The sequence below is a fragment of the Zonotrichia albicollis genome, chromosome 5 (genome assembly GCF_047830755.1).
Source record: "Zonotrichia albicollis isolate bZonAlb1 chromosome 5, bZonAlb1.hap1, whole genome shotgun sequence".
Lineage (NCBI taxonomy): Eukaryota > Metazoa > Chordata > Aves > Passeriformes > Passerellidae > Zonotrichia > Zonotrichia albicollis.
The window spans coordinates 12,715,909-12,743,837 of NC_133823.1; the positions used below are offsets into that span (position 1 = coordinate 12,715,909).

The 27,929-nt window shown below is 42.9% G+C and overlaps 2 protein-coding genes across 13 annotated transcripts in view; one reads left to right on the forward strand and one right to left on the reverse strand.

Moving 5' to 3' along the window:
* Positions 1-18,187, forward strand: part of ZNF827 (zinc finger protein 827) — a 97,552-nt gene extending 79,365 nt beyond the window's left edge. The window contains exons 9-16 of one of the 6 annotated variants that reach the window (XR_012580365.1): positions 7,381-7,518; positions 9,047-9,218; positions 10,697-10,863; positions 13,832-14,023; positions 14,118-14,295; positions 15,560-15,704; positions 16,648-16,812; positions 17,085-17,219. Coding sequence is in view for 4 of the 6 variants with exons in the window: in XM_074540794.1 (XP_074396895.1) it covers positions 7,381-7,518; positions 9,047-9,218; positions 10,697-10,863; positions 13,832-14,023; positions 14,118-14,295; positions 17,085-17,892 (1,655 nt within the window). In the remaining 2 variants the exon portion in view is untranslated. Of the gene's footprint in view, positions 1-7,380; positions 7,519-9,046; positions 9,219-10,696; positions 10,864-13,831; positions 14,024-14,117; positions 14,309-15,559; positions 15,708-16,647; positions 16,813-17,084 lie in introns of those variants that run through there. The other 5 variants (XR_012580364.1, XM_074540794.1, XM_074540796.1 and 2 more) reach the window with 5 other exon arrangements.
* The window catches only part of MMAA (metabolism of cobalamin associated A), a 45,829-nt gene continuing 35,675 nt past the window's right edge, over positions 17,776-27,929 (reverse strand). For 6 of the 7 annotated variants that reach the window (XM_026792328.2, XM_074540813.1, XM_005485318.4 and 3 more), the window contains 4 exons: positions 26,613-26,872; positions 24,892-25,219; positions 24,560-24,637; positions 17,776-22,211 (listed from right to left, as the gene is read on the reverse strand). The gene's annotated coding sequence lies outside the window, so the exon portion shown is untranslated. The remainder of the gene's footprint in view (positions 22,212-24,559; positions 24,638-24,891; positions 25,220-26,612; positions 26,873-27,929) is intronic. The other variant, XM_026792329.2, reaches the window with a different exon arrangement.

Below are 27,929 nucleotides of genomic sequence, written 5' to 3' on the forward strand. Positions count from 1 at the left end.
AAATTATACTTTCACAAGTCCATAGGAACTCAGTGTTGGAGCATCCACAAGAAGTGTTGCAAGCAGTGTAAATGCTTGAGATGGATGTGAGGGCCACGTGCTTGGGAGTGAGTTAGAGGAATGTAAGTTTATTATGTACATCTAACTGTTGTCATGAATATATTTTTGGGAGGATATGAAATTAAATGTATTATGCAAAGATAAGAGAGCACACTACCACATTTTCTCTGACAATAGATGCAGAATTTAACTTCAGCTGTTATTTCTAAACAAGAAAAAAAGAATAGTAATGGTGATAGAGCCTTTTGCTACTTGAAGACTCAGTTGTTCTTGGCCAACAATGATCAGGTAAAGCTTTGAAAAACACTTTTTGGGGAGCAGATTTGTTGGTGCTTCCTTTGCCTTTCTTGGAATGTCTCAGCACCCTCAGTGAAAAAAAATATGCCATTTTTCATTTTTCCTCTGGGCCATATTGCATTACTTCATCTGCAGCCACAAAACCCAACTGATGTTCCCTGTGACAGAACGATGGAGGAGCCCTTGGAGCCATGCAGGGAGATAAAGGGGTTCTCCCAGGACTGCTGCTTCTCACCAGCAAATTCACAGCTTGGGGAGGGCCTGACTTTGCACCTGTTGTGGATTTTACATTGTTCTATTCTGTCTTCTTGTGTGAGGGATGCAGTCACCACAAGCCAGTCCTGTTTGTGCTTCATGCTACAGCAAGGCAGTGGTGATACAGCCTGGGGGAAACAGAGGTTGTTGCCCAGCATTATCCTCAAATTGATGCCATGATGTGCATGTTGTGAAAGTAGTTTTCAAGTAATGACTGCAACATTATTGTAGCTTTAAGGTTCCTTAAAAATCTGCAACTTCAGCCACCTTGCACAGAATTTACTGGATTTTTTTCTCTCTTCTTGGTTGTTAGGTTTTGAGTTTATTGCAGGAAATAAAAGCAAATCCCAAAGCTTTGTAATGCAGATGAAGGTTATCACAAGGTATTTCATGGTTTGCTCAGAAGTAAAAGAGAAGTGAAAATAGGTGTGAGATTTGATGCAAAGGTAGAATGTGGGAGTGGCTTTGTGTTTTAAAATCAGATGTCATCCCAATCTTTTCTTTGCCATGACTTTCTCCTCTGCTTCTGATTGTCCATGTTTGAGCAATGGGCTCAGTCTTAGCAGTGAAAGGGCTTCACTTTTTTTTCCAAGTTTCTCTATGGAGTCGACTTTAAAGTTCATCTTTTACCTGTTTTTATTCTTTTCCCAAACCCTGGCATTTTTATTGTTTCTTAGCAGCCTTTTCAAGTGCTGCTGTCTGTTGTGCACTTGGACTACTTCTGTGCACAATATTAATGTTTCTTTTGGTGGGCTGTGCAAGCACTTCACTGAAGTATTTCCAACTTTGATGGTTGCTGTTTTCAGAAAAAGCAGCTTAAGCACTGTGCTACTGATAGATAAAATCACTTGGGTTCTACTTTCTTCTATATCAAGGATTTTAAATTATCATAACATTCCTGCTTTTTATCAAGCTCCATAGTAACATTACACATTTGCAAAGCTTTTGAGGGGAAAATAATAAGAGCATTAATTGGTAAAGTTTTTGTATTACGAAGTAGACTTTTTCTGCTTCTTCTGTGCATTTGTTCTGTCACTCACATTGATCATGTGCAGATTTTTGGGGCTTATGAAACAAAAAGGACATGACTCCCTCATGACTCCCTCATGTAGAACTAGAGTTTTCTGTCTTCTTTGTATTTTTGTGGGGAATATAGGAAAATGCTATGCCTAGAAAGCAGCTGCTTCTCTCAGGTAATAGTGGATGAGTCTGCTCACAGTAAAAGATAACCCTGAGCCAAGAGCAGACAGGATGCAATGATGCAGGGGAGGACAAATTAAGACTGCAGGGCCAATCAGGATCTCTGATACCTTAGATAAATTGAGAGATATCTTACTCGGGAACTGCAGTACCTGAAAGGATTCCACTGTTTATTTTAACTGACTTACTAGAAATAAGGATTCTGGCCCTACAAATAAAACCTTTGTGGAAGCAAGCTGGAAAGGGAGTAAGATATATAATATTTGGAGCACTGCAATTCTGGATAGTCAATATATTTTTGAGCTTGGGAACCTTTCACAGGCTTTTGGCAAACAAGCTTGCAACAGAGCCATAATTACATATTTCATAAAAGGAGTTCTCAATTTTTAAATACAGTGTGCTTGCCAGAGGTGATGGATGAACATGTAAGGGGAAGACTCCAAAGCAATAAAATGCATCTTTGATGATGGGAACACTGCAGAAATAGGAAGACTCTATAATAAGATAGATAAATGCAGACAGAAGAAGGAAAGAAAATTTCTTTGAGCAAATAAATGTTTTTAAAGCAATGTTTGCACGATTATCTGACCTTAATACCTTGTTTCTGAATAAATAATTTCTTGAAGTTTGTGTCTTTTAGACGTAACCAAACAGAAATAACCTTACTAATGGAGCAAGCTTGGCTGACATTCCTGTAGAGCTGCATGCAGTGGATTTACCTCTTGGGTAAATGTGGGGTACTTGTCAGATCCCAAAGGAAAAAGCAGAAATTCACCTTGGGCTGGGAGCAGCCAAAAGTCACCAGATGATTGTTTGGTGTCCCAAACCCTTCTGATCAAAGGGAGATGCCTTGCTGTTGGACATTGCACAAGAGTGTTCATCCTCTTGCCATGAGCTCACAGAACCGTGGTTACCTTGTCCACTGTTTCTTAGTCAGTTTATTAATTTTGGTTTGGTGGCCTGCAAACAGCATTTATTGAACACACTCTAACCACTCTATTTTCACAGGATTTCTGCTCATTTAATTTTCAAAATTACTGGCCTGATTTCTCCTTGACCATTTGTGTGGTGTCAAACTGTCTGAATAACCCAAAATATAACCCTGACATACATTTCCAGAAGAATGGACAGAAAAGGAATTTTGACCTTCCATGTTGAGGCTTATCAGCACCTCTCAATCCCATCTCTACATGGAGTACGTACTGCAGAGAACAATCTATTCCATTTGTATCCATGGGATTCCATCTGACCATAAGGATCTACCCTTGTGGATTTGGTTGCTCCCAAGGTCTGTGGAGGTGTGAGGATAAAACAGAGAAGCAGCTGTTCTAAGTGAGTTACAGGATGTGAGAGCAGACAGTAACCAGCAAAGGTTGTAAACATGAATTTATCTTTGAATGATAGCTCACCACACTTTTTGTTTGTCTTCTTAGGCTTGTCTTTCTCTCCCAAATAGTGGTTTCATTTTTTCCATTGTTGGAATAAAGAGATGAAGTTGGGCAGGGCACTGGGCAGCATATTAAAGCATAATGTAGCATAAACCACTGTGAAGCAGTAATTGACAAGTACATCAAAGTAAAAGAAAATAAATAATCAAAACATGAGAGTCCAAAGGCAGTCCCTGGGGAATTCTTGAGCCTGACAGCCACCAGCAGTCACAAGGCTGATTGCGTGACTCCAGACAGTCACTTTTGTATTCAGGTCATGCCTTGTCCTCGTCTTCAGTTACAGCTTCCACCAGCTGTGGTGTCCTCTCTCCAAGCATATCCTGACAGAAAGCAGGATAAAGATTTCTCAGCAGGGGTGGTTAACACACCCTCTGTATTGATATCACTGGTTGGAGAGGAAGAGGAAAAGGTTACTTACTAAATGTGAGAACTGAAAATACACATGTGTTCAGAAGTATGCCCAACACCTCAGGAAAGGGGTAAATGGTGACTTTTAAGCTGCAATGCTTTGTTTGCCAGAAATTAAATCTGTTTGGAAAGGGAAGAGGAGGCACAGATCAATGTTTCTGCAGTTGATGTCCTCATCTCAGAACAAATACAAATGGTGGCAGTTCCTAACCTCCTTGGATGATCAGCTCTGCACAGCTACTCATCATGAAGCTGACTTGTGGCTAAAGGGGAGTGATGCCAGGTCATGCAGGAGGGCAGGAAAGGTGTCCACAGAGATGTATTTCACTATATTTATTAAGTCTTACCTTTACATAAGATTCTTAGCTCTTAAGTGTTCTATGCAAAGTTATTTCAAAATAATTTTATCACTAGCCTTGTTATATCTTGAGCTTTAATCCTTCTGTTTCTTTTTAATGTTGTACTGGGAAGTTGGAGGCCTTTCATTTTACTGAACATATTTTGTTTTAAACCCCAAAACTCAAGCAGAAATGCAATCTATTGCTTAATAATTTCAATATAACTTTGTCTTGTGTGACTTTCTAACATAGAGTTTTGGAATTTGCTGTGGATATTTAAAGCAGAAATCTTGTATCAAGCCCTTTTTTTTTCCTCTCTCTTTTTGTTTTCGTTTTCATTTTAGTATAGGGGATGTCATGGTGAACAATGGATTTCTGTGAGACACCTTTCACAATGGTGATTTATTATTTAACATTAGCTGGTCTCAGTCCATCTTCTTCCTGGCCCTGTGTAAGGTGTTCTTTAGGGCTGACAATAGTGACTGCCTGGGAGCAGGGCTTGGGCATGCACAGCAAGCACTGCACAGCCCAGTGTTGTGGTCCTGCAGTCACTGGGCCTGTGCTCACTCCCCAGAAAACACCATTCCCTGGCATTAGTTAATTAATTAATTAGAGCCAGAGCCCAAGGAATGAATGTAGAAGTTGATTCACCTGACCTCCCTGGTGAGGCCAGGTGCCAGGCATGTTCTGGGAAGATTTCTGGACCAGTGCATGGACACAGAGCTCCAGTTTCCAGTATGCAGTCAAAGCTTGCCCAGAGGGTAGGATGGGTGGAAATGGGTGGTTTTCCTTGGAGATGGGAAATCTTTCACAAAGTGCTGAGGCTCCTGTTGCAAGAGACCAGCTCTGGTTTGCCATGAGAAAGCTAAGAAGCTGCTGAATAGATAAAGCAGTTTGCTGCAGAGAGAAGATTCAGTCAGAAGGAAGAAGCACTGTAGTTGTGACTCCACAGATGCATCTTTAAGTAAACAGAAGGACTTCAAAAACACCTCAGTGTCCTCCTTTGCATCAATGAAAACTATGCAGCTGCTTTGCAAGGGACTGGCTGTCACCAGTTTGACATAATCAGAAAGCTGCTATTTTCCCGGCTTCCCATGAGCTTCCCAGGACAATCCCTCATAGGGAAGAAGATATATTTCTTTTCCTTAAGAGATAAAAGAGGGCTGATGACTAATACTGAAATGAATTGTTAAGAGACTTATTTACTTAATTGAGCCTGCTTGTTTGGTACATGTCCCAATTAATTCATTTTTTGTTGTGACCATATTGAAGCAACCTACACCCTTGGGACCTTCTCTTATAATTATTACTATTTTCCTCATTTGAAGCACTGTTTTGATTATGTACTCCAAAAGCTCTGCTGAAACATCTGTAGTGCTACCACAGAGTCAGATTTTTCCATTGTTTGGAACTCAAGGGTAGCAAGAAAAAGAATCCTTCTTTATTGAAGTTCTTAGAGGTTATGGGTCACTTACAGCCCTTAGGGGAGGGGGGATGTCTTCCTTTTTAATTTCACAAAATGGGTATTTTGAATAGGCAGAACTTGTTTTCTAACTAGAAATGTTTTTAAGAAAAATGTTTTGTTGGATGCAGCACTCAGAGGTGGCTCAGAATTCCTCTGCTGTGAATATTGTACATATTACAGGGTCACATGAGAATGAAACAGCAGTGGAGAAGGGGCTGGCAAGTATGGCCATCCCTAAATTTGCTGAGATTGCTATGTGGACTCTCTGCCCCAAATGAGGCATTGTTTTTATTACTGCTTAAATTAAATACAGTATTTGACAGCTCTTTGCCTAAACCACAATGGAGTTGTGTGAAAATCTCTCTCTGAAGGACAGACTCTCTCAGCCATGGTAGTCACATCTGCATGGTAGCTGACTGTCGGTGAGGGGCTGCCAGTGCAGGGGGGTGTTTATTCCTCAGTGTTTCATGGGGTGGAGATTTTGCTGTTTGTGCCAAAATCCACCATGTTCACTTATGCCCACTGTAATGTTTTTGAACCCTGTCCCCAGCTCCTCTCCCCCCATTTAGCTGGAAATGCCAGCCAAGTGGTTTTCCTCCATCAGGGCGTGTTCATGTTCACACGTGCTGGTGGAGCTTGTTCTGGGCAGTGATCGCAGAGGTGGTGCTGGTTTGGGGAAAGGTGCTCTGCCAGTGCCATCCTTCCTTCCAGTGGAACTAGAACAATTACAGCAAGCTCCTCACTACTGGCTGCTGTGTTCAAAAAGTGCCCTTGTAGGTCTGTGCACCTCTTACAGAGTCCCTTCTCCTCAGGGAACAGGATCCTTGCACAGGGTGTTTTTTCACTCAAGACTTGCTGATGCTCTTTCTCTTATTGTTTCAAGTAGTACACTGCTTTCCCCAGCCTCTACCTGCTTTTTGCTCCATTCTGTCCAAATCAAAACTGGCCATGCTTTCAACTTCTTGAAGCATTGTTTAACCTTTTTCCCCTCTTCTTCATTCCCAGTCCCTTTCTCTCAACTTCCTTACAAAGTGATTTCATATCTGTGCTCTATGCTCTGTGGGGTTTCTTTTTTTCTGTATTGCAGACTCTGTCTGTTCCTGAAACAATTAAAACCACTTATTAAAAGATAATAGCTCACTCTAAGTCACAGTTTTTCAATGACCCTCCAAACTGCTGGGGATTTTGGTGCCAGAGGACAGCGGTGCTGGGTAGAGCTTACCCTGGATGTCAGCCATTTACTGGGGTGCTGTGTCCTTTTGTTTTAATGTTTGTCTGGGCAATCCTCTGCTCTTCAGAGTCACACTGCTCGTGTGTGTGTGATGTGGCACTTTAGAGCATGGCTTTAGTGATGAACCTGGCAGTTATAGGTTAATGGGTGGACTTGATCTTAGAGGTCTTTTCCTACCTAAATGACTCTGTCATTCTGTGTAGCAAGAATTCCTGCCTCAGGAGAAATGAAATTATCTGAAAATCTTTATTCAGCTTTGAATAATAATCCAGTGTAAGAGAAACCATCTCAGACCAGGCTTCTTCATGCACCAGGCAAAGTGGGTGACTGAAAAAGCCAAAGGAGTGGCTGTTCCACAAAACCATAATTAGGGGTTAATTGCTTGCCCTGCTCACTCTTGACTTTCTCTCTGTACATTACCTGGTTCAACTCCTTGCCTGTGCCTATGTCCAGAACACTTTGGCTCAGCATTCTGCTTTGGAGTGTGTATGAAAGCTGCTGTATGAAAGATTCATTTCCTTTCCAGCAATGGGAGTTTCCTTTCTAAATGAACTCATGTGCCAGATCACACAGCACGCCACCAAAGGGCTGCGTTTTATATGACGCCTACAGGGCTCTACTGAATGAAATCTGCAAGTCTTCAGAGTTCTGAAGATGCCTTTGTGTTTTTTGGCACAGAAACAGAAAAGCTGGGGCTGGAGGTGGGAAATGGATTGCCATCTTGGAAATTTAACGACCAGCTGTTTCCCTGTGACGTGTGTGGAAAAGTGTTTGGGCGCCAGCAGACTCTGTCCCGGCACCTCTCGCTGCACACAGGTAAGGCAGGGCTTGCCTGTGCTGGTCACAGCACTTGGGAATTCCCTGGGGTCTGTTTTAGGGAGGAGAAAGATGGTAAGGAGAGGAGTGTGTGAGCCATCCTCGGCTCACCTGGGGCAGAGCCAAGCACAGGAGCAGGACACAATGTCAGAGCGGGCTGAGGGAGTGAACATTTTATTTCTTTGCAGCCTACATGAAATTTCTCCTGTTGATTCAAGTTTGTCCAGGTTCCAGCAGATCAGACTCTAGACACCAACTGATAACCAAGCTTGGTAGTGGAGTTCTAAAGAGAAGGCACAGTCTTTTTTTTTTTTTTGGATGGATTTGGGGTTTTTTTTTTGACAGAAATATCATTCACCTGATGAACTTTTCAAGTGTCACTGAACAACAAAAGATTTGGCTTTGGTGTTTTAGATCTGTGAAACTGAAAGAATTTAATAACTCATTCATATATGCTGTCATCATACAGTTCTGAGAGGAACAGGGGCTGTTCTACCCCAAATCAACTTTCTTGAAGCATCTGCTTCAAATCAGCTGAGACAAACAGAGTTTTTATAAGGAAGATGCACTTTGCCAGCCTGCTGAGGTGCACTGCATAAAATAACACTTGGAAGCAAGAATTTCCCATGTAGTGCTGAGAAATCTTGTTGGTGTAATGCCAGTGTATGTTGAGCCATCCAGCAGATCCATCCTGAAAAGGCTCAGAAGCTCCATGGTCTAGTGGGGTTTCCTTAGTCCTAAGCTGCTTTATGGAATGCCTTTCCCCTCACACTTCTAGCATTATATTTCAGTTTTAGAGGAGCAAACCCTCAAAGGAAAAGGTTGTAAAAGCAGACATAATCATAATGTTTGGTAATTTTAATCAACCCTTCACACAATGCAGCCTGGCGCATGCACGAAACCTGTACTGCCAGGATCTAGAAATTATTAATTAAAAATAAAAAAGAGGAATATTTAAAATTGTGAAGCATCAGAAACTCACGATGAATTATTTTTTCCACTGTTCTTTGAGTGAGCTTTTTCATTAGCTCATTTTTAGAGCTGGACTGATGATATACAGTGTTCCCCTTCCTCCTACCATCGGATTTTAATAAAAAATCATCAACTATCAGCTTTCTGCAAGCAATTGCATGGGCAACCTCCACAATAAGTCCAAAAATCAAATAAAAGATGCTGGGTAAAGGAAGTGGTTGTAGACTATTGACCTGTTTCTCCACTGGCTTTGCTGCAGCTCCCAGAACAGCAGTTGCCCCAGTTTTCCAGTTTATAAAGTTTTATATTATCCGACTACAAATGGTAGAGCAAATTAAAAAAGCTTGCCCTAAACTACTTTCAAATTAGTTGAGGTTTTTTTCTGAGTAATTGCTGTGGACTCCTATAAACTTCTAAAAATTGAGCTTCCAAAGTGCCTCATCCTGAAAGCCGCTTGGAGAAACCCAAAGGAATGCACGCTTGGTTACTGGCAGCTTTCAAAGCAGCTGCCTTCAGGCTGAGGTAGACACTCACATCTCTCTGCTCCTTTTTTCAGAGGAGAGAAAATACAAATGCCACTTGTGCCCCTATGCTGCAAAGTGCCGTGCTAACCTGAACCAGCACCTGACGGTGCACTCGGTGAAGCTGGTGAGCACCGACACCGAGGACATCGTCAGCGCCGTCACGGCCGAGGGCAGCGATGGAAAGAAGCACCCCTACTACTACAGGTGAGCCCCCAGCCAGGGCTGGGCACCAGGCACTGCCCTGTGTGCCTGCTGAGGGCTGGGACAGGGCCACCCTTCTGGGGCTGCGGGCTTGGAGCCGTGGCTGCAGCATTGGTCCTGCCCGGATCTGGCTTGGGATGAGCAGCGAACCCTGGCTGGCTGCTTCGTGCTGTTGGACTTGGCTGGCTGTTGGGAAGGGCTCGGGGGTTTGCTGTGGAGTTGGTTTTTTAAGTGGCTTTGTGAGGGAGCTGGGCTCTTAGAAGCCCCTCTAACTTTTTTAGCAGTGTTCCTTTAATTTTTGTGTTTGGAAATATCCCATTGTGTACATGGATGCACAGAGAATCTAAAGCCCGGTGCTTCCAGTCACGTCTGATTGTTCCCTTGTCTTCAGCCAAATCCATGAAATCAAATAGCTTTAAAGTGTTATCAAGAATTGTTTATCAATCTACACATTTCCTCTGTTTGCTAGAGGTATATACATTCTGTGACCAACATGGTGAAAGAAATAAAACCTTCAGGAGAATTTGCCTGAAAAATTGAAAGGAACTGCCCAGATAAAATGGATATTTAGACATTCTTCTTATTATATGCACTGTTGTGCACTCTGCAAACTGTGATGTGCACTCTAGTGGCCAAGCAGATTACCAAATCACTCTTACTTTTAGTCAAAGTGCCAAGAGCAGATTTAATTACAAAATCATAGAAGTAAGAAATAAATGAAACCTGCTGGATTAGATTATCTAGTGCTTCCCCTTGGGAAAGCAAAATAGTGCCCTGGAGTATATGCCTTTTCCAATCTTTCTGGCTTGTTTTAAATGTTAATGGCCTAATCTAAGCTAGAGGAGGACTCTGCAAAGAAAGTTAAATTAAAGGGTCCTTTGCACAGCCTCTCAGTATCACCCTGTTTATGTGCTGGCTGCAAAATCTGTATCCCTGCTAATTATTTGCATAGCTGAAGACTGCTGTTTTCCAGTCAAGCATAAGAAATGTTTGAACCCATTTTTACTTGCTTGCACTGAAACTGCCAGGCAGTTTTGCACAAGATCCCAGTTTGGCATGGGAACCATTCCAGGGCTTGAAAATCACTCCTGGAGTGTGCAGCAAGCTCTCTGTTTGTCAGTGTATCAGCTGTACTAAACATCTTGGCAAAGCTGCAGTGCCTCTTATTGCCCAAAGGAATCGGTTAGGTGATGCACAGCATCTGGAATCTGTAGTTTTTAATTAACTTTATGATTATTTAGCATCATTATAGCATGTACAGGATTGTTGCATTGTGCCTGCCCTTAATCACATTGGCATGGCCATCAGTTCAAAGGCAGTTCAGCAGACAAAAGAGTTTTTCAGTGAACACGGAGCAGTGAGGAAGGGCAGAAAACGGTGGTGTGAGTTTCCTCTTACAAATTTGGGGAAAGGCAATAGGCTTCTGTTTGTGACTTGGTTTTTAATGTTTCTTTTACTCTTGAACTCTCTTCTGCCTGCAGCTGCCATGTGTGTGGGTTTGAGACAGAGATGAATGTCCAGTTTGTCAGTCATATGTCCCTCCACGTGGATAAGGAGCAGTGGATGTTCTCCATTTGCTGCACAGCGTGCGATTTTGTCACTATGGAAGAGGCAGATATGAAGGCTCATGTCAACAGCAAGCACACAGGTGATGATCCCTCTCTCCCAGCTGCAGTGATCTCTCTCTTCCTTGCTTTTTAGGTGCAACCTTCACACCTCCCATTAGCACTCTGCTTTCACTGAAATGTTTGCTAATTAAGGCCTGATCTCTCAAAGTTGAAGTGAATTGGACTCCAGCCAGGCAAATAATCTGGTAGTGCAGATCAATTTTCAAGCTTAGTGAAATAAATGAAGGACTACTTAGCCCTTCTTCTTCCTATTCCCCTTATCCCCCAAATCCCCTCTCCTGCTGGAGTCAGTCAAATATTTCATTTGTTTTTCTGGTTTACTATTTCATCAAAATCCTGCTTTGACTTCAGCGATGATAAGGTGACTTTGAGGGCTAATTGTGCATACCTGGTTCTAAGTCTGAAATAAACATTTTGTTGAGCTTTGCTCCTCTCTGTGTTTGCCCCCCCCAGTCCATCAGTTTGGAATTTGATGCTGATGTTTAGTTGACACTGTGATTCAGCAATACCATAAATGTACTTTATATTGAATAGCAGAACTAGTCGTGCTCGCTCCCTGGTCCTGCTCACTTAATAGCCAAGGATAAGAGCAATAGCAGTTTTCAAACAAGCTCCATATGCTTAGTCCAGCTAATGAAGTCTGGCATAATTTAAGGAGAAGAAAATTGGAATCTTCTTAATTAATTTCTTTTATAAGACCAGGCAGAAGCATTTTTGCTGCCACGAACTACTCACAGTTGTATTTACAATACGGAACATGATTGCATCCAGCACAACTTTTCCATCACTAAATTGCTTTTCTTGTCCTACCAGGAATAAAATTGGGAAAACAGGAGGGGTGAAGAAGAGGGGAGAGAGGAATACAATTGGTTGTGTTCACAGATACATAAGTTAAATGGAACCACAGAAATATGAACTACTGGAAAGCTCTCAAGGGATTTTATGCCAGCATAGCTCTCAGCACTACTTCACTTCATAAAGAGGAGTTCAAGGCAAATGAGAAGCACCACCCATAGCTATGTGAAAAGCCTCAGAGCTCAAAAGTGAGCTGTGCTCTGCTGTATTTTCCTATTGTGGCTAAAAGATTGAAACTGCCACTTGTTTTTTGATGATAGGCAAAACCGCCTTGTTCTTCCTTCACCCTGCCCAAGTGAGCCCCTTAGCTGGTGATTCAGCCAAATGTTCACACATATGGCAAATACAGAGTAAAAAATAGAATGGATTTTCTGGGTCACTTGACTCCAGTTCCTTATCCTTTGATGTTGCCAGGTCATAAAGGGGCTGTTTGTGAGGATATGGCATATGCCTTCAAAGAAGTAGCATTGTTTTAAATGAACTATTTTGAGAGACAGGCAGCTTCTTGCATTAAAGATTAGGGACCTTTTCAAAATTTCCAATGTGTGTAATAGTGATAATCAGAGTACACATACATTGTTCTTGTCCAGAACTGCCCTCAATCTGAAACAGGAGTCCTCCTTTTTGTCCCTCCACCTTTCATCGCTCCTTCCACAGTATTTATTCCCTTAGTACATTTCTGGAGAACAACACTCTGCCCTCTAAATGTACACTGAGCCTTTTCCTATATGGAACACAGTTTTCCTGCTGTACCAATCCCTCACTGCACGTGTTTTTGTTGGAACCCCTGTTCTGGACATATGCAATCACAGCTGTACATGCTGAAATGAAATAAGCAGTGGTGGCAGTACAAACCAGCAGCAGCTACTGGGAATAGGTGACACAATAACATTCTGTGATCACATTTACCTTCCTTGAAGGCTCCCCAACACTGATTGCGCATATTCATCCCTTGTTCTGCTCCAATTCTGCTTTTGTTTTCCTTTACTGTTTCCAACCTAAGCACTTCTCATTTGTAGCAAAAATTCTTGTTACTGGCCCTTCAGGTCATAACCTTGTTCTCTGTGCTATTAAATTTCATTCCATTTGTATTACTCTTGTCCCCAAGGTCAGTGAATCTTTCTGTATGATATCCAGTCATCCTCCCTTTTGGCAGCTCAGGTCATCAGATTTCATTAGTGCATTCCTATGTTTTTATCTTAAAGGTGCCACTCAGTTTAAAGTTAAGTACACAGGTGCTGCTGTTTGCAGAGGCCTTGATCAGGGGATTGTATCACATAGAGAATTTGAAGTTTTAGTGAAGTCTCCTCTTAACACAGCTCTCATGAATGGGCAAATAATTCCCTTCCACCAGGACATGGGTGGGAGGGAATAATTTGCCCATCCTTCCCTCATTGGCTCATGGCAGTTCTCATATGGGAACTCTCTCTCTTATTCAGTTCTAGTGTGTGATAGGACTTGGGATTTGGACTTCATACATTTATTGCACACATAAGGAAGTTCTGATGCTTTCTTTCTTTCTTCCATAAAGAAGCTCTATCTCTAGGTCCAGTTAAATAACATGCTTTTCAATTATCTTTGAAGGCGATTCTAATAAAAACATATAAATCTTGAGACGACACTGTTACTTCTGCAATGATTACTGAGGATGCTCTTCAGTACAGTGAGGGAGATTATTCTTGTTTGCCCTTCATCCCAGATTTACTCACTGGACCCACATAAATGGAAAGGTGGGGGAGGTTTAGCTTGGACCAGTAAGTACTTTTGGTTTCTGCCTCTCAAACCCACAGAAATTCTGTTCCCTTTCTGAGTGACAAGCTTTTGAACTCGGAGTAATCACAGTGTTTTCTTGGGATTCTTTTCAGTCCAGTAATGAGGTAGAATTGTATGATCCCTTCCCTCTACCATCACAGAAGCACTCAGTTGCAGGATAACCTGAGAGATGTACTTTTTATTAGTTAAACACTAATAAAAAGGAAAGAGGACCAAAAGTTTTTTTTTTTTTAAATCAGCTCAATTAATTTCAGACTTGTTTTGAATTAACTCTGAATATAAGTACTTCCTGAAGTTTAAAACAGAATTTTAGAGACTCCATCTAATCTGCTGAACTAGTTATTGTTTTTTGTTTTTCAGCTGAAGAGAGGAAAACACCCAGTGAGTCTAACAGTCCATCTTCATCTTCGCTGTCAGCGCTGAGTGACTCTGCCAACAGCAAAGAAGATGCAGATATAGCCCCAAAATCCAAGGGGTCAAACAACCTACTGGTCATTTCTGTAGTGCCTGGTGGTCAGACCTCAGTGAACACTGAAGAGAAGTCAGAGAAAGGTAAAAAATTTGTTTAACAAATACAAACTCCCACTCTCCATGCAGTCAATCTGGCCACAGGGTAAGGACTAAGTTCTGCTGTTCTATTTTTCAGGCTTTGAATGTGTTTTCTGTAACTTTGTCTGCAAAACAAAAAACATGTTTGAGCGTCACCTGCAAATCCACCTGATCACACGGATGTTCGAGTGTGACGTGTGCCACAAGTTCATGAAGACACCTGAGCAATTACTGGAGCACAAGAAATGCCACACTGTCCCCACCGGTGGGCTCAAGTAAGGAAAGCAAGTACACAAACTTTTACTGTGTTAAGCACTTTAATACTGTGGGGATAGGACAAAAGAAGTCAGTCAGAAAGGGGTTGGTTAACTAATAATCCAGATTTGGGGCTTCCTTGTGTTTAGATGACCCAAGGCCTGTCCTTCAGGCTTGCATCATTACAGCAGATTGGTAACCTAGCAGCAGAGGAGCTCTAACAAACTATGTTCCTTTCCCCATTCAAGTCAAAGAGGTGACAGTATGTGATGGGTCCTGCAGAGAATGAGGCAGTACTGCAAAGAGCTTTTGGCAAAATAAGGGGTTTTTCCAAGGCATCAGAGCAAAAAGAAGCTCCCAGCACAGGCTCTATTCTGCACCTGGCTCAAAGAAACCAAATCCTGTATAGCCTCTAGGTATGAAGTTACAACCTTAAAGGTTATAGCCTTTGTATACTCAAATCCAAATTCATTTCTCTCCAAGAATGAATAACTTGGATGCTTCCTGCTTTGTTTGCATGCCCCACAACAATCACTAATGTATAAATTAACATTTAACAAGTAATAGAGTCTTTTAAGAGAAAAGCCTTTGGTTTTGGCTGTGGTGGTATCTTTAGGGTGTTTTGGTGCAGAGCAGTGTTTCTAGAGAATGAGTGTGCCCTTATGTCAAAGTCTGAGCCGTGAGGGAAGGAGGGGCTGCTGGGGCCAAATGCTTGTCTCTGGCAGGCAGTGTGATGTTATGGAAGAGGCACATCCCTGGCCTCTGTCTGGTCCAGCTGCTGCACGAAAAAAGGCTGGAAGCACTGGGAGCCCAGCTGGGGTTCAGCACAGGGCTCCCAGCTCCTGCTGGCTCAGGCTGGTGTCCGTGTGCTGTGGCTGGGACACGAGGAGCGCACCGTGTCCAACGTTACCGCGTGCAGCTTTGGAAAACTGGTCCTGTTTGCCAGGCAGCCTCTGGTCTGCAGCTCAATAGTTCCACAGACTGGGATCTGTGGTCACTTGAGATGAGATGACTGAATGTGGAAAGAAGACCAGATTGAGAAACAAGCACTGTGTCAGAACGACGGGATGTCTGCCTTGGAATACAGACCAGTTGTCTAATGCACATTTGGTTTAAGCTGCGTAAAATCTGTTCTATTTACCAAGGAAAAACCATGACCATAATATGACTCAAGTCTTCCCAACAGAATGGGTTTCTCAGTCTATATTCCTGCCCAGTTCGAGTAATAATTAGGTACCTTGAAAGCTGCATCTAAGAAAAAGCTCTGATTTATTTTTTTTTAAGGCATCCAGAAGAGCCTGAAGAGATCTAAGTAAATTGTATTTTTCTGTCTCCTGTTTGCTGTGGGGGAAGAGAAAAAAAACATGATTCTTCCAGCTCCAGGTCAAAATCTGAGATTCTGATCCAGAGAGCACCCAGCCCAGGAGAGGTATGTGTGCATTGACAGCCAAGTCCTCTGGTGAAAGAGATAATCACATTAGAAGCCTCAGTGACAGGTCCCTCTCTGGATCAGAGTACTTGATGTGCATCAGGAAATGAGTCCAGGTGTTTTTGTATCTCTTTGTCCTCCTGTTATTACTCACCTTCCTCAAAAATCTCCTGATTAACTTGTAGATCATTATTATACCTGTATGTGCAACCAGATGTAGCAAGGAAAACACACATAGGGAAAGAGAGAGAATCTCAGCTTAGAAATTATCCAAAATGCCAGAACGCAATTAGCAGACCTGCTAGACAGTGAATGCAGATGTGTGGCAGCTAGGGATGCTGGAAGACAGCAGCCAGCTGCCTTAGCTGTAAGTTTTTACCCAGCCTGGCTCTCTGAGCTCACCAGCTCCATGTGGAAGGTGCGTGCTTGGTTCACTACAGCAGAGACCCCTGGCAGGGCGCTGTCCCCACCAACTTCCTCCCAGCTGCTCCAAGCAACTGTTTTGGGTTTGTTTGGGGTTTGGTGGGTGGCCAGGCTTGTTCAGCATGCAGCTCAGGCTTCTTTCCAAACTTCCATGATTCCCTCCTCTACCCTTCTTGGCCTCTCCTGGCTCAGGAACTGGGGTGAGGCCCTTTGCCATGTCCACCCCAGGCCGGACGCTTGCTGCTGTGAGTAAGAAGCCACATCCTGTTCCCACACAGGAGCAATTTCCACCATGGCAGAGGCGGCTGTAGGCACACACTGCCAAGCACACACCCCTTTCAGCATGGCTAGCTCATCTCCTAGAAATGGGAGTCCCTACAAATCATCCCAACAGCCTGGCTTTCAGCTGCTCCTAGCAGGATACCCAGCAAGCTTATTGTTCATGGTCACATAAAAGGGAAATCCTAAGCTTTTGCTGTACGTGTGGTATTACAAGTTTATTCCATCTTTACTTAAACAGCTGTTTTCATACTCATCTGTAAACACTCACTTTAAACCACTTCTTAATGGAAAAAAATGGCCCAAGTGACTCCGTGCAAACACTAGGAATGGTTACACAAAGTACCCGTGCATCAGTCACCCACCCTGCACTCCCCGGCCTGCTTTGGGGGAAGACCCCATCAAGGTAAGCCAGAAGGTTAAAGGGATGCTCCTTCAGAGTGAATCAATGCTTTCCTAGGAATGCCATTAAATGGGCAAACCTCCTTTAAGTAGAGACGTGTCTAGGTGAACCAGATATCGGAAAGAGGCTTCACAGGGAGAACTGAGTGCCTTTTTCTCCTCCTTAGTAGGTCAGAAAGGGGCTGAGTGCCAGGGCTGAAGCAGGAAGGAAGGCAGGTCTGCCAGCTGAGTGACTCCTCTTTTCTTTGTCCCCGCCCTTGCTTGCTGTGTTGCCAGGTGCCCGTTCTGCATCTACTCCACGAACCGGCCCGCAGCCATGGAGTGCCACCTGAAGACTCACTACAAGATGGAGTACAAGTGCCGGATCTGCCAGACAGTGAAAGCCAACCAGCTGGAGCTGGAGATGCACATCCGAGAGCACCGCCTTGGCAACCATTACAAGTGTGACCAGTGTGGCTACCTGTCCAAGACGGCCAACAAGCTGATCGAGCACGTGCGTGTCCACACCGGCGAGCGCCCTTTTCACTGTGACCAGTGCAGCTACAGCTGCAAACGCAAAGACAATCTCAACTTGCACAAGAAACTGAAGCACGCTCCACGCCAGACCTTCAGCTGTGACGAGTGCCTGTTCAAGACTACCCACCCTTTTGTCTTCAGCCGCCACGTGAAGAAGCACCAGAACGGGGACTGCTCTGAAGAGGAGAAGAAGAGCCAGTATTCAACCTCCAAGGAAGCCAGTCCGCTCCTACCAGCGATCGGCTCCAGGAACCTTCTGTCGCCCCTCTCAGTCATGTCTGCCTCCCAGGCTCTGCAAACAGTAGCGATGTCGGCTGCGCACGGCAGCGGGGCAGAGCCAAACCTGGCAGTGAAAGCCTTGGCCATCAACGGCACTTCCCTGTGCTTCGATAAATACTGGAACTCAGAGTTTGCCCACCTTATCCCTTTAACAATGTTTTTCCCCAAAAACCACTACGATCTCACATTCCATCCACCCAGACCTCAGACTGCGCCAGGAGGTGCCTCTTCACCTAAACACTCTTTCCTTGCCTACCTTGGACTAACAGAAAGGGCAGAAACTGTCTGAGGGCAGTTGCATTCTGTACCAAAAATCCCCCGAGGAACCCAGCAGGTTATACATTGCTGCAAAGGTAACGAACACTTGTACTATATCATTAGTAAGGTTTAGCAAATGGCTCTGTGTGTATACTTATTGCATTGACATGAAAGCTGCTTTATTAAATCTCCAAGAGGTGACCTACTGCATACTTCTACCTTCAGAGGCATGTTCCCAGTACTCTTTATCTAAGAAACTATTTTGTCTTGTTAAGCTGAAAAAAAAAAAAAAAGAGTGTCCTTATTGGCAATCAGCACTTGTAAGATGACATATTGATGCATTTTATTTTTGGGCTTTGTGTGCGTGCGGGTGCGTGGAAGAGAGGCTGCCTGTCGTGTGCCATGACATTGCTTTTGCACATCCCTTGGATTGGCATCTTTAATCATCCTTCTTTTCCCCTTTCCACACTTGCTCCCTGCCTCCCCCCGAACCGTGGAGCTGCTCAGGAGCAATGTTTGGGGCGGGTCAGGGGAGAACTGGTGTATTATTTCTGTGCTGTTTGCAGCTTCCTTCAGTTGTTTGATGCCTTGTATTCAGTCGTCAAAGTTTGAGGATTTGGGGTAGAACTGGTGAGGAAAAAAGTTGCTTTCAGCACTGCAGGATGAGAGCATGACAATGAAAAGAGTGTGTATGTCCACACACATGCAGTGTGTGCAGCCTACACACCCACACAGCAGGCCCAACTCTCAGCTCTTACACAGGTGTGTCAAACACCTGCCTCTGGGCCACAGCATACATCTTTTGTTTTAAAAGGGCATATAAATATTATATATATACTGTATTATGCAGTGGTTACCTTTTACTTTGCAGGAACAACTTGTATAACTAGAATTCTATGGTGGAAAAAAAAATCCAACAAGGGGATTTAAAAAAGGGTATGGATAAATTCTGGGTATAAATACTCAGACTAAAAAAAAAAGGCAGTTTTGCACAGTGCTTTAGTCTTGCACTAGTTTGTTTCTCACTTGCAAAAAAAAAAAAAAGAAAAAAAACAAATTGTGGGCTGAAGTTAATAAGACTGTTTATTTGAAAAGGTACCAGTAACTTCTTTGAAATATAAAGCTATAAAAAGATGCTTTTGGAACCATAAAGTTCTCTTTTATACCCTCAGTATTTCAATTGTACTTGCAAATTTGACAGTCCTCTCGCTCCCCTCCATGTCATCAGTAATACTTTATTCCTTTCTGTTGATGGCAGATAGTGTGTGTCCTGCTAGGAAGCTAACTTTGTACTTATTTAATGCTCCTACTTGTGGTCATTAAAATGACATGTTATATGTAGCACTTTATTGCAGGAAGAAGCAAATGCAGATTGGTTGTAAAACCTTTGTTAATCTCAAAATGCCAAGAGCGATCTTAATGCAAGAGAAGCTAACTGATCGTTAATTGATTTCTGTTCCTTAGACAACTTAATATGTGGGAAGAAAGACTGGGATTAAAAGCACTCTGTTTTACAATTGGAAGTATAAAATGTGAAGCCTTTCAAAATGATCATGTGATGTACAGGAATGCCTTCATACTGAATTACTGTTTTCCATGGTGTCTCTTGGATTTGGATCTGGCTGTCTTTTACAGCTATTAGAAGTGTCTGACCTAGCTTTTGCCACAGTCCCCTCCCCTGTCCCTTGGCCAAGCCACTGTAGGAGGTGCCCTGAGTCACATCTTTCACATGCTATCTGCCCACCCCTGTGCTGTCCTGAAGGAACTTCCTCTACAGGTTGTTGTGGGATGGGGGGATCCAACCACCCCAGCAGGAAAGCAACAACCCAGTGCAGGAAGGCATTTCTTGTCCACAAGGGCTCTTGGCCATATGGACAAGTAGAAATGTAACTCAGTCTTCATTAGTTCTTAAATGAAGCTTGTGTAGAAAGACTTTCTGGATGCAAAACTTGCATCACTTTAACCTATTTGCAAGATTCCTACATTTGTTTTGTACTGAGATGGCCAAACATTCTCCACTGTCATGACCAAATTCTTCCTGTATATGGAGGACATCCCATCCTAATCTGCGCGCTCCTGTTACCATACTGGAAGCTAGTTACAAGGGGGAAATATCCAAAACCATAGCAGGTTATCCTTTGGCATTATTAATTACAGGACAGAGAAGTCTCACCATTTGTTTACATTCCAGCAGACAGTTCTGGTTCTGATGAGCACTTGGCAGGTCTGTCTATGCAGTGCAGAGAACCCAGCTGCTCCAAACTGCGAGTAAACCTCTGTAAACAACGTACCAAACTCAGGGCCCTGCTCACCATGCTTTACTCCATCAGAGCTCCTACCACACCTCCCTGGGAGCACAGACTAGATACAAAATACTGTCTTGGGAAGTACTCAGAGCATAAAATAGTTGCTATCTTGACAGCATGAAATCTGCAATCTGTATCCAGCAGCTCTACCAGTTCTGTAAAACACGCTCCACACGCGCATCTCTGACCACACCACAGAAAACCAAACACTCCCAAATCAAAACGCTTGTTTCTCACACCAACTCCAGGTAAGGTACAGCTGTCCAGGAAGGAGAAGAAAGAGGAATTTTATAATTATAGGCCACTGTACCTAATCCAAATGGCAGTTTAAATGGGGCTGGAGCTTCCAAGAACGAGCTGCCCGCATGCGACCGCCACGTGTTTTGACCACGTTCCACTGCACCAGTATCTGATCTGGCAATGTTTAGTGTACCTGGGAAATTTGTTTAGCACTTTGGAAAGGATAAATTCATCCTTTCTGACAAGTTATAGAATTTTTCTCTGTAAGGAAAAGTGTGTTAGGAGGTTTTTATTTTTTTAAGAAAAAAAAAAATACCCTATTTATCAGAGCTCTTGCATATTAAAATAATTTGTTTGCAGTTCAAGACTAAAGACAGGAATGTTCTCCAGAGGTCCCCCCTACTGATTAATGACCAACAGTTCTGATAAATTCCCCCCACCATAAAGGTAATTTCATACTGGTTTTCACTATGCATTCTTTAATGAAAGCTGGCGTGTTTTTCCATTCAGTAATTCAGTTAAAGTTCTCAGCACTTTTTTCTTTCTTCTTTTTTTTTTTTTTTTTTACTTGTTGTATTATGTTCAAATATCATTCTGTCAAGGTTTGTGTACATTAATAAAAATTTGTATTGTATAAAGCTTTTTGCATTATAAGGCTGTACAGGGTCATTTTGACAGTAACTGGTATATTTCTTTGCATCTTATGTTGCATTGCCAATTTCTAGTGTATCCAGTTTGGAAGTACAATATACTCTAATTAAAAAGGTTGGCTATATTCTGGTTTCTTTTGGTTTTCCTTTCTCTTTTTCACCTTAAATATATTTAGAGTTGATTTGGAGGAAGGGGTAAAGGATTCTCCTACAAGACAAGAAGATAATGTCTTCACTTTTTTTCTTCTTATCAATGATATTAATCTTCAATTTTGAAATTGAAAAGGAAAGCTCTGTCTCTCACTCCTGATGAGAAAATACAGCAAATAATCTGAGGACAGCTCCAGGACTTCTTCACTCTGTGGGCTCCGTGCTTGTAGCAACCTTCCAGGTCAGTTCTGCAAGGGGGATAATTCCTCTTCTGCACACTCTGCTCAGTCAAGCATTTCAAACAAATCAGATCCTTAAGCAGTAGTTTGGTGCACTTGCTCTTGCTTGGAAGTAAACCAAATTATGTCAAGGAAATTTCCTTGAAGATGAACTAAGCAGTGAATGAAAGAACACAGTGCACTAAAACATTGTCACGAAAATAATTTCTTTTTAATTATAAAAATATTGTGTACTCATTTCATCAGCATTTTAGAAAAACTGGGTTTTTTTAGCAGAGATTATTGGAACAATTAAAATGCACAGAGCACACTAAAGAAGGAAACCCTAAGAGCAGACAAATTTCCAAGAAGCAAAGGTACACAATTGACTCCACTGAACAAGAAAAGATACCCAACATCCTAAAAGGAAGTTAGAACTACTTAAACACTGACCAAGGAAAGAAAATGATCTGGGTGTTCATTAGATAAGAATCACCCTCAGATATATTAATGTTAACATTAAATATATCTGGATTGCCTTTTTCCTGCAGTTAGGGCAGTGTTAATGTCTACTCAACTGAAAAAACTCCTTTCAGTTATTTCTACTCTCCTGAGGTGTGAATACTGATTTTCAGGGCCTTTATCAGTACCTTGTACATGTTGCTGGGTGTTGGAATTCACTGCTCCTCTTCTGACTCCTTAGCTGAAAGAAAAGCTCTGACACAAAGTTGGTAAGTCATGGTGTCCCTCAAGAAGATGTGGTGTCTCCCTCTCTTCCTGCCCACACTGCAATGGAAAATATACAGTGAGACTCTGTGGAGTTTTTGCACTAGACATAAATAGTTATCCTAGCAATGAAAAGGCAATCATGCAAATCATGCCCAGAGCAGCTGTGGATGCCCCATCCCTATAAATGTTCCAGGCCAGCCTGGAGGGGACTCTGACCAATCTGGTCCAGCAGAAGGTGTCCCTGTCCATGGCAGGAGGGTTGGGACTGGGTGGCTTTAAGGTCCCTTCCAGTGCAAACCATTCTGTGGTTCTATGAAGAAGTGGCTTAATTGTTTAAATAAGTTCTAAACCACTAAAACCAGACTGAAGAATTCCTTAAAATAAGCTGGGAGGGGCCTGAATTATCTCACTGAATTATCCTGGCTGCCAGTCTCAACCAAAACATAACCTGCCTGCAATCAGCCCCTGCAGTTTTAGTCTGCCAGGAAACCCCTGTGTTCACCCAAACAGGGGTGTCAGTGGGACACGCTGAGATGGGATAAGGAGCCCCTGCCCTTTGCAGCAGGGGCTCTGGAACAGCCTTGTAGGCCTGCATGATTTTAATCAATGAGCTGAGATTCCCCTAGTCTGTATTTTCTGATAATATTCCAATATCCATGCGTGATTACAGAAAACAGCTCCAGTTGTGTACTGACTCTTTCAGGAAAACAAGAAGTGCCTTGTTTTCATTCTGAATCTATGTACATTTTTAATCTATGTTTTTAAAAAATGGCTTAAAATTGCCATCTTTTCATAGTTATTTCTTACAATCCTACATATGCCATAGTCATCATGAGCCTAGCAGAACAAGGCTTTAAGAGAGAATTTGTGGGAAGGGAAAACAAGCCAAACCAAACTAAAACAACAAACCTGCAATTTTCTGTAACTCTCCACTGTTGAGAGGGCTTCTCTACAGTGGAGGGGATGGCATCATTTATGCAGAGCCACGTTTTAAGATCCTTGTTGTGTTAAAAATACATCAGTTATGCTCCTACCAGACAGACATCTGCATTATATCATCTACTATCTTATCTGCTGCTAATTGGCCTCCTTGTTGACAAGTCTTAGCAGCAAGGTTAAGTGCTGGCTGTAAAAGCAATGTAGCCTCTTGCCCGAGGGGTCAGAGCTCAGGCAGACTGTGCTGGAGCCTGCGTGGCCTCTTTCCCTGCTATATATTTTCTGGGAGCTAATAAAACACCAGGGCAATCACTCCTGCCTGGAGCCTGCCAGCCACCACGGGCTCTGTGGAGCTGCAGCAAATGGAACATCATCTCCCCAGTGCAGAGCACTCCAGGAGGCTGCAAAGGGAAAAGGCATCTTCTCCTGCACCCCGCTTTGAAAAACTCCCTGGGATGCAATTAAGAAATCCCTGAACCAACAGCTAACCTTGACCGTGGGGCAGCCAATGCCTCAGTGTCCAGCACAGCCCTTGGAAAAGGGACGGGGACACACCCTGACTTAATTCACAGGTTCCATTTGACCAAATACTGGGATTTTTCCTGGCTGCTGGGCTCCTTGCAGAGCTCTTGGGAACATATCCTAGAAAGCCATCCAGGTGGATGCCAGGCATTACATAAGGAATGCAGCTGTTGGGCTTCCACAACACCTGCCTTTGACCAACCTGGCTTGATTTACACATTGGGAAAGGGAAAGGGAAAGGGAAAGGGAAAGGGAAAGGGAAAGGGAAAGGGAAAGGGAAAGGGAAAGGAAGGAAACTTAGGGCTGGAACTGAGCAGTAGCAGGGATAGGGGAACACACTGACTGGAAATGTTTCATTAAGTCAAAAAAAGAAAAGAAAAAGAAAGAAAGAAAAAAGAAAGAAAAAGAAAAAGAGAAAGAAAGAAAAAGAAAGAAAAAGAGAAAGAAAAAGAAAAAGAAAGAAAAAGAGAAAGAGAAAGAGAAAGAGAAAGAAAAAGAAAAAGAAAAAGAAAAAGAAAAAGAAAAAGAAAAAGAAAAAGAAAAAGAAAAAAAGAAAAAGAAAGAAAAAGAGAAAAAGAAAGCATCACCCCAAAAAATCCCAACAACTGTACAGGAGAAGAGCAGAGAATCAAGGGATAGCATGGCACTATTTTTGCAGCCTGTGGCAGCCAATTTCCCTATTTAAAATGGGGAAGGGCTTTCCCTGCTTGGCTTTGCTTTGTTTTGGTTTTCTTTGTAATTGTTTCATTTCCTGCCACCTTAATCATGATTAAAATCAACATATGGCACAACTCTAAAAAAAGCTTTACCCCACCCCATTTTTTTCCAGTTTAGGCTATAGTTAATTTTAAAAAAAAACTTCAAGTTTCTGTAGTATAAGTTCCTCTTCTGTTTGCATTTAGCTCTGCTCCACTTTACTTTTCAGACCTCTACTTTCTATCACATACCTTTCTTTTTCCAGCACTTCTCAGACAGCATTTCACTGGAAGTGTAAACTTTGGATTGTTACTCTTCTGGGAATGTGCCTGTTTAAATAAAGAAGAGAAAAAAAATGTTCTCTCCCTGAGCCCCTAGACCTTCATGCCAATGCTTGCAGCACAGCCTAAAGTGACCAAACCCAAAAATAGGCCTTGCTTCCTGGCTGGTCAACAAAGCATCAAATACTTTCTTGATCCTTTCCCTGCTATTTAAGCCTGAAATGTTCATTCACACACCAGGCTGAAGAATTTGCTTTTTAAGAGATTTACCAGGAAGCCAGGTGGGAGGGTCAAAGCCCTACCTGAGGTGCTCACACATGGGTGAGCAGGACTTTGGAGCCACAGGTGCTGGGCTGCATCCATGAACAGGAGTAGGGATTTTCTCCCAGTTTGCTCTCACTGCCTCAAGTTGCCACAAATGAGCACATGAGCCTGGTCTAGGCCCTGCCTGGGGCAAGGACCAGCTGAACAAATGAAGACAAACTAAAGTATCCATGTCTGGTATTCCTCGACTGCAGGGATTAACACTTCCCTGGCATCCAGGCTTCCAGCACACAGTGTGCAGCTGCATTCCAGCAGTTAGAAGCAGTGCTTGTTTCAACAATAAAAAAATCACTGGAGCTTTCTTTCCTGAAACAGAGAAAAAGATTTAAAATGGGATGGGAATGTAAGTGAAGATAAATGGCTGCAGGAAAGCTCCTTCCATCAGCAGGGTTCTGAGGTACTATGAATACATTGGTGCTGTCACTCATGGCAGTGACACTTTTTAAATCTACCAGAATAGCTCTATTCACAGGTGTTACCAGAGCAATGCCCACTTGCACTTGAATATTTAGTAAGCAAGCTTAAGACTTCATGTTTTTATACTTAGCTCCCTATTTTTAATGGGACTGCATACCCAGAACTTAATGAAAATATCTAAAAATAATGTCAGTGTGATTTAAAAATATGCACTGCATCTTTTAAGTTGACATTTCAATTAAAAATAAATAAGATCCATTTATATGGTGATACTTTGATAAGATTGCATCAGTCAAGTTTCATTCCTACTCAAAGTGACAGATTTCTCAAAGTCAGAGCCAGGAAATTCAGTCCTCCAGCAACTCCAACCAGGAAAATATAACTGAGGGTGAATTTAAGTACTTCACAACAAGTAGGGTATCATCTTTCAAGGATAAATGCATTTCACAGAGTCCTATAATCATTAAGGTGGGAAAAGACCTCCAAGGGCCTCCTTTTGTTATTAATGAATTTATTAAGACACTTCTTTTTTAGCGTTCACAGGGAAGGCCAGATTGAGTTGCAGCTGAGCTTTCACCTTTCTGATTTTCTCTCTACGTGACCTAACGACATCCTTGTACTTTTCCTGAGTTGTCTGCCTCTTCTTCTAAAGGTCAGAAATTATTTTCCTTCCCTGAGTTCACCAAAAGATCCCTGTTCAGCCAGGCCAGTCTTCTTCCCCATCTTCACACTGTTACTCTCCTCTGGCTAGTCTATTAAAACTAATAACTGCACTCAACTTTTGTATTTGCCATTCAGCCCAAGTCACATGAGTGTTGTCATTAGTTTTTCCTGTCACCTAATCAATAGTTTGTCAAGATCCAGGCTCTTATTTGGTGGTAGAGACTTCTAGAATCCTCTACATTTAGAGAGCCACAAGAAAATGCATGGAGTATGGTTTTGCACTGTTCAGAAAACCTGCTTCCCATTGAACTTTTTCAGCTTCTTGGGCTAGTCTAAGAGAGGAACTGAGCCAACTCAATAGTAGCAACCATTTATAAATAAAAAGATCACCCAAAACTGTCACTGGCAGCCAAGAGGCCAGGACTCTGAAATGTCCAGTGGGAATGTCTCCTAACCCGCCAGAAGCTTGCATGGTTCAAAGCTTGCTCTTGGCACTGCCAAATGACCAGGGACTTCCTCCTCCCATGTCATCTGCCAGTTCACGACAGGCCAAAAGCTCAGAAGAAATCCCTCAGCTCTGCAGCTCTTTCTAGAAAGCTCAAAAAGCCAGGCTATTTACCTCTGACTCCTCTGAGATCTGCTGTCTGTGTGCATGTTGACATTGAATTCACTGTGCAAACACTGAAAGCCAGAGAACTTCACCCCAGCAGAAGCGCTCAGACCTGCCCTCCTCTTGCTCTGCTCTGGCAGAGGGCAGGCTGCTTGTTGTAACCAGCTGCAGTGGCAGAACAAACTCAAATCAATTATCTTGCTTCCAATGTAAGACTCACATCATCTCATCACAAGCTTTCTGAAAGGGACTTTCTGAAGACTCTTTTCCTGTAAGCAAAAAAGGAAAAAGCACTTAATAAGAACACAACTAATATTGTCAGTCAAGCCAAGTGAAATCTGACATCTTACACCATCCCAAGGATGTACTCAGCTTGAATTCTCATGTATCCTTGTTTACCCCTTCCCTCCTGGCTATAAAGAGGACAGCCAGCAAAGAAAGCCACCCTCAAGGAAAGATACCCTCCCACCTCTTGCAAAGATCTTTGGCAGGTCTCCCAGCAAGGTGAGAGAGCACAGGGAACCTCCCAGCCACAGAGACTGCAGCTAAGGGCAGGCAAAGTCTCACCCTCTTTGAGCCCAGCAGGCAATCTGGGAGCCTGGGCAGAGGCAAGAGGAGACAGCAGCCTGTCCTCACCATCCATCTGCCCAGCCCTGTGGATCTTGGGGGGTTCTTGGCAATTAGCACAGGTTCTGCTGCTAATGGACAATCAAGCATGTGCCAAAGCCCATCCAATTTCAGCTCCTTACAGGGAGGATCTGACACGGGCAATAACACTCTCCAGGAATGGAGAGGCAGGAATTGCAGCCTCTAATTACAGACCTGTTGGAGGGGCCTGAAACCAACCCTTTCTCACCAGCCACCTCACTATGGCTGTGCCCCGACAGGGCCTGCAGCTTGTTTTGGGTGTGAGAGGAGTCAGAAAACAGATTAATGCAGCTTAACTAGGAAATGGGTAACGCATCCTCCATGTCTCATAGGCTGGCCATGAAGACAAGCAATTGGGTTTTTTCTTAATTTATAAGGCATGGGAGTTAACCTTGAGGTACTTCAGTTCAAAATGTGGCTCTTTTTTCCTGATAATGATGAAACAGAACACTGTAATTCAAACCCACATCCCAAAAAGGTGAACAGCAGCCATCCATACCGTGTGCTCAGGGCACCTGCTGCCAATGATCTGCCCTCTGCTTGAACAAATAATGTCAGAAGATGAACACCTTTAAGTAATCCCCCTTCCTCACCCCCTGCCTGCACATCTTGGTTTGGCTGTGCTCATATCACACACACATCTTCAACTATTCAGGATCTCTTTAATTCATAACATGA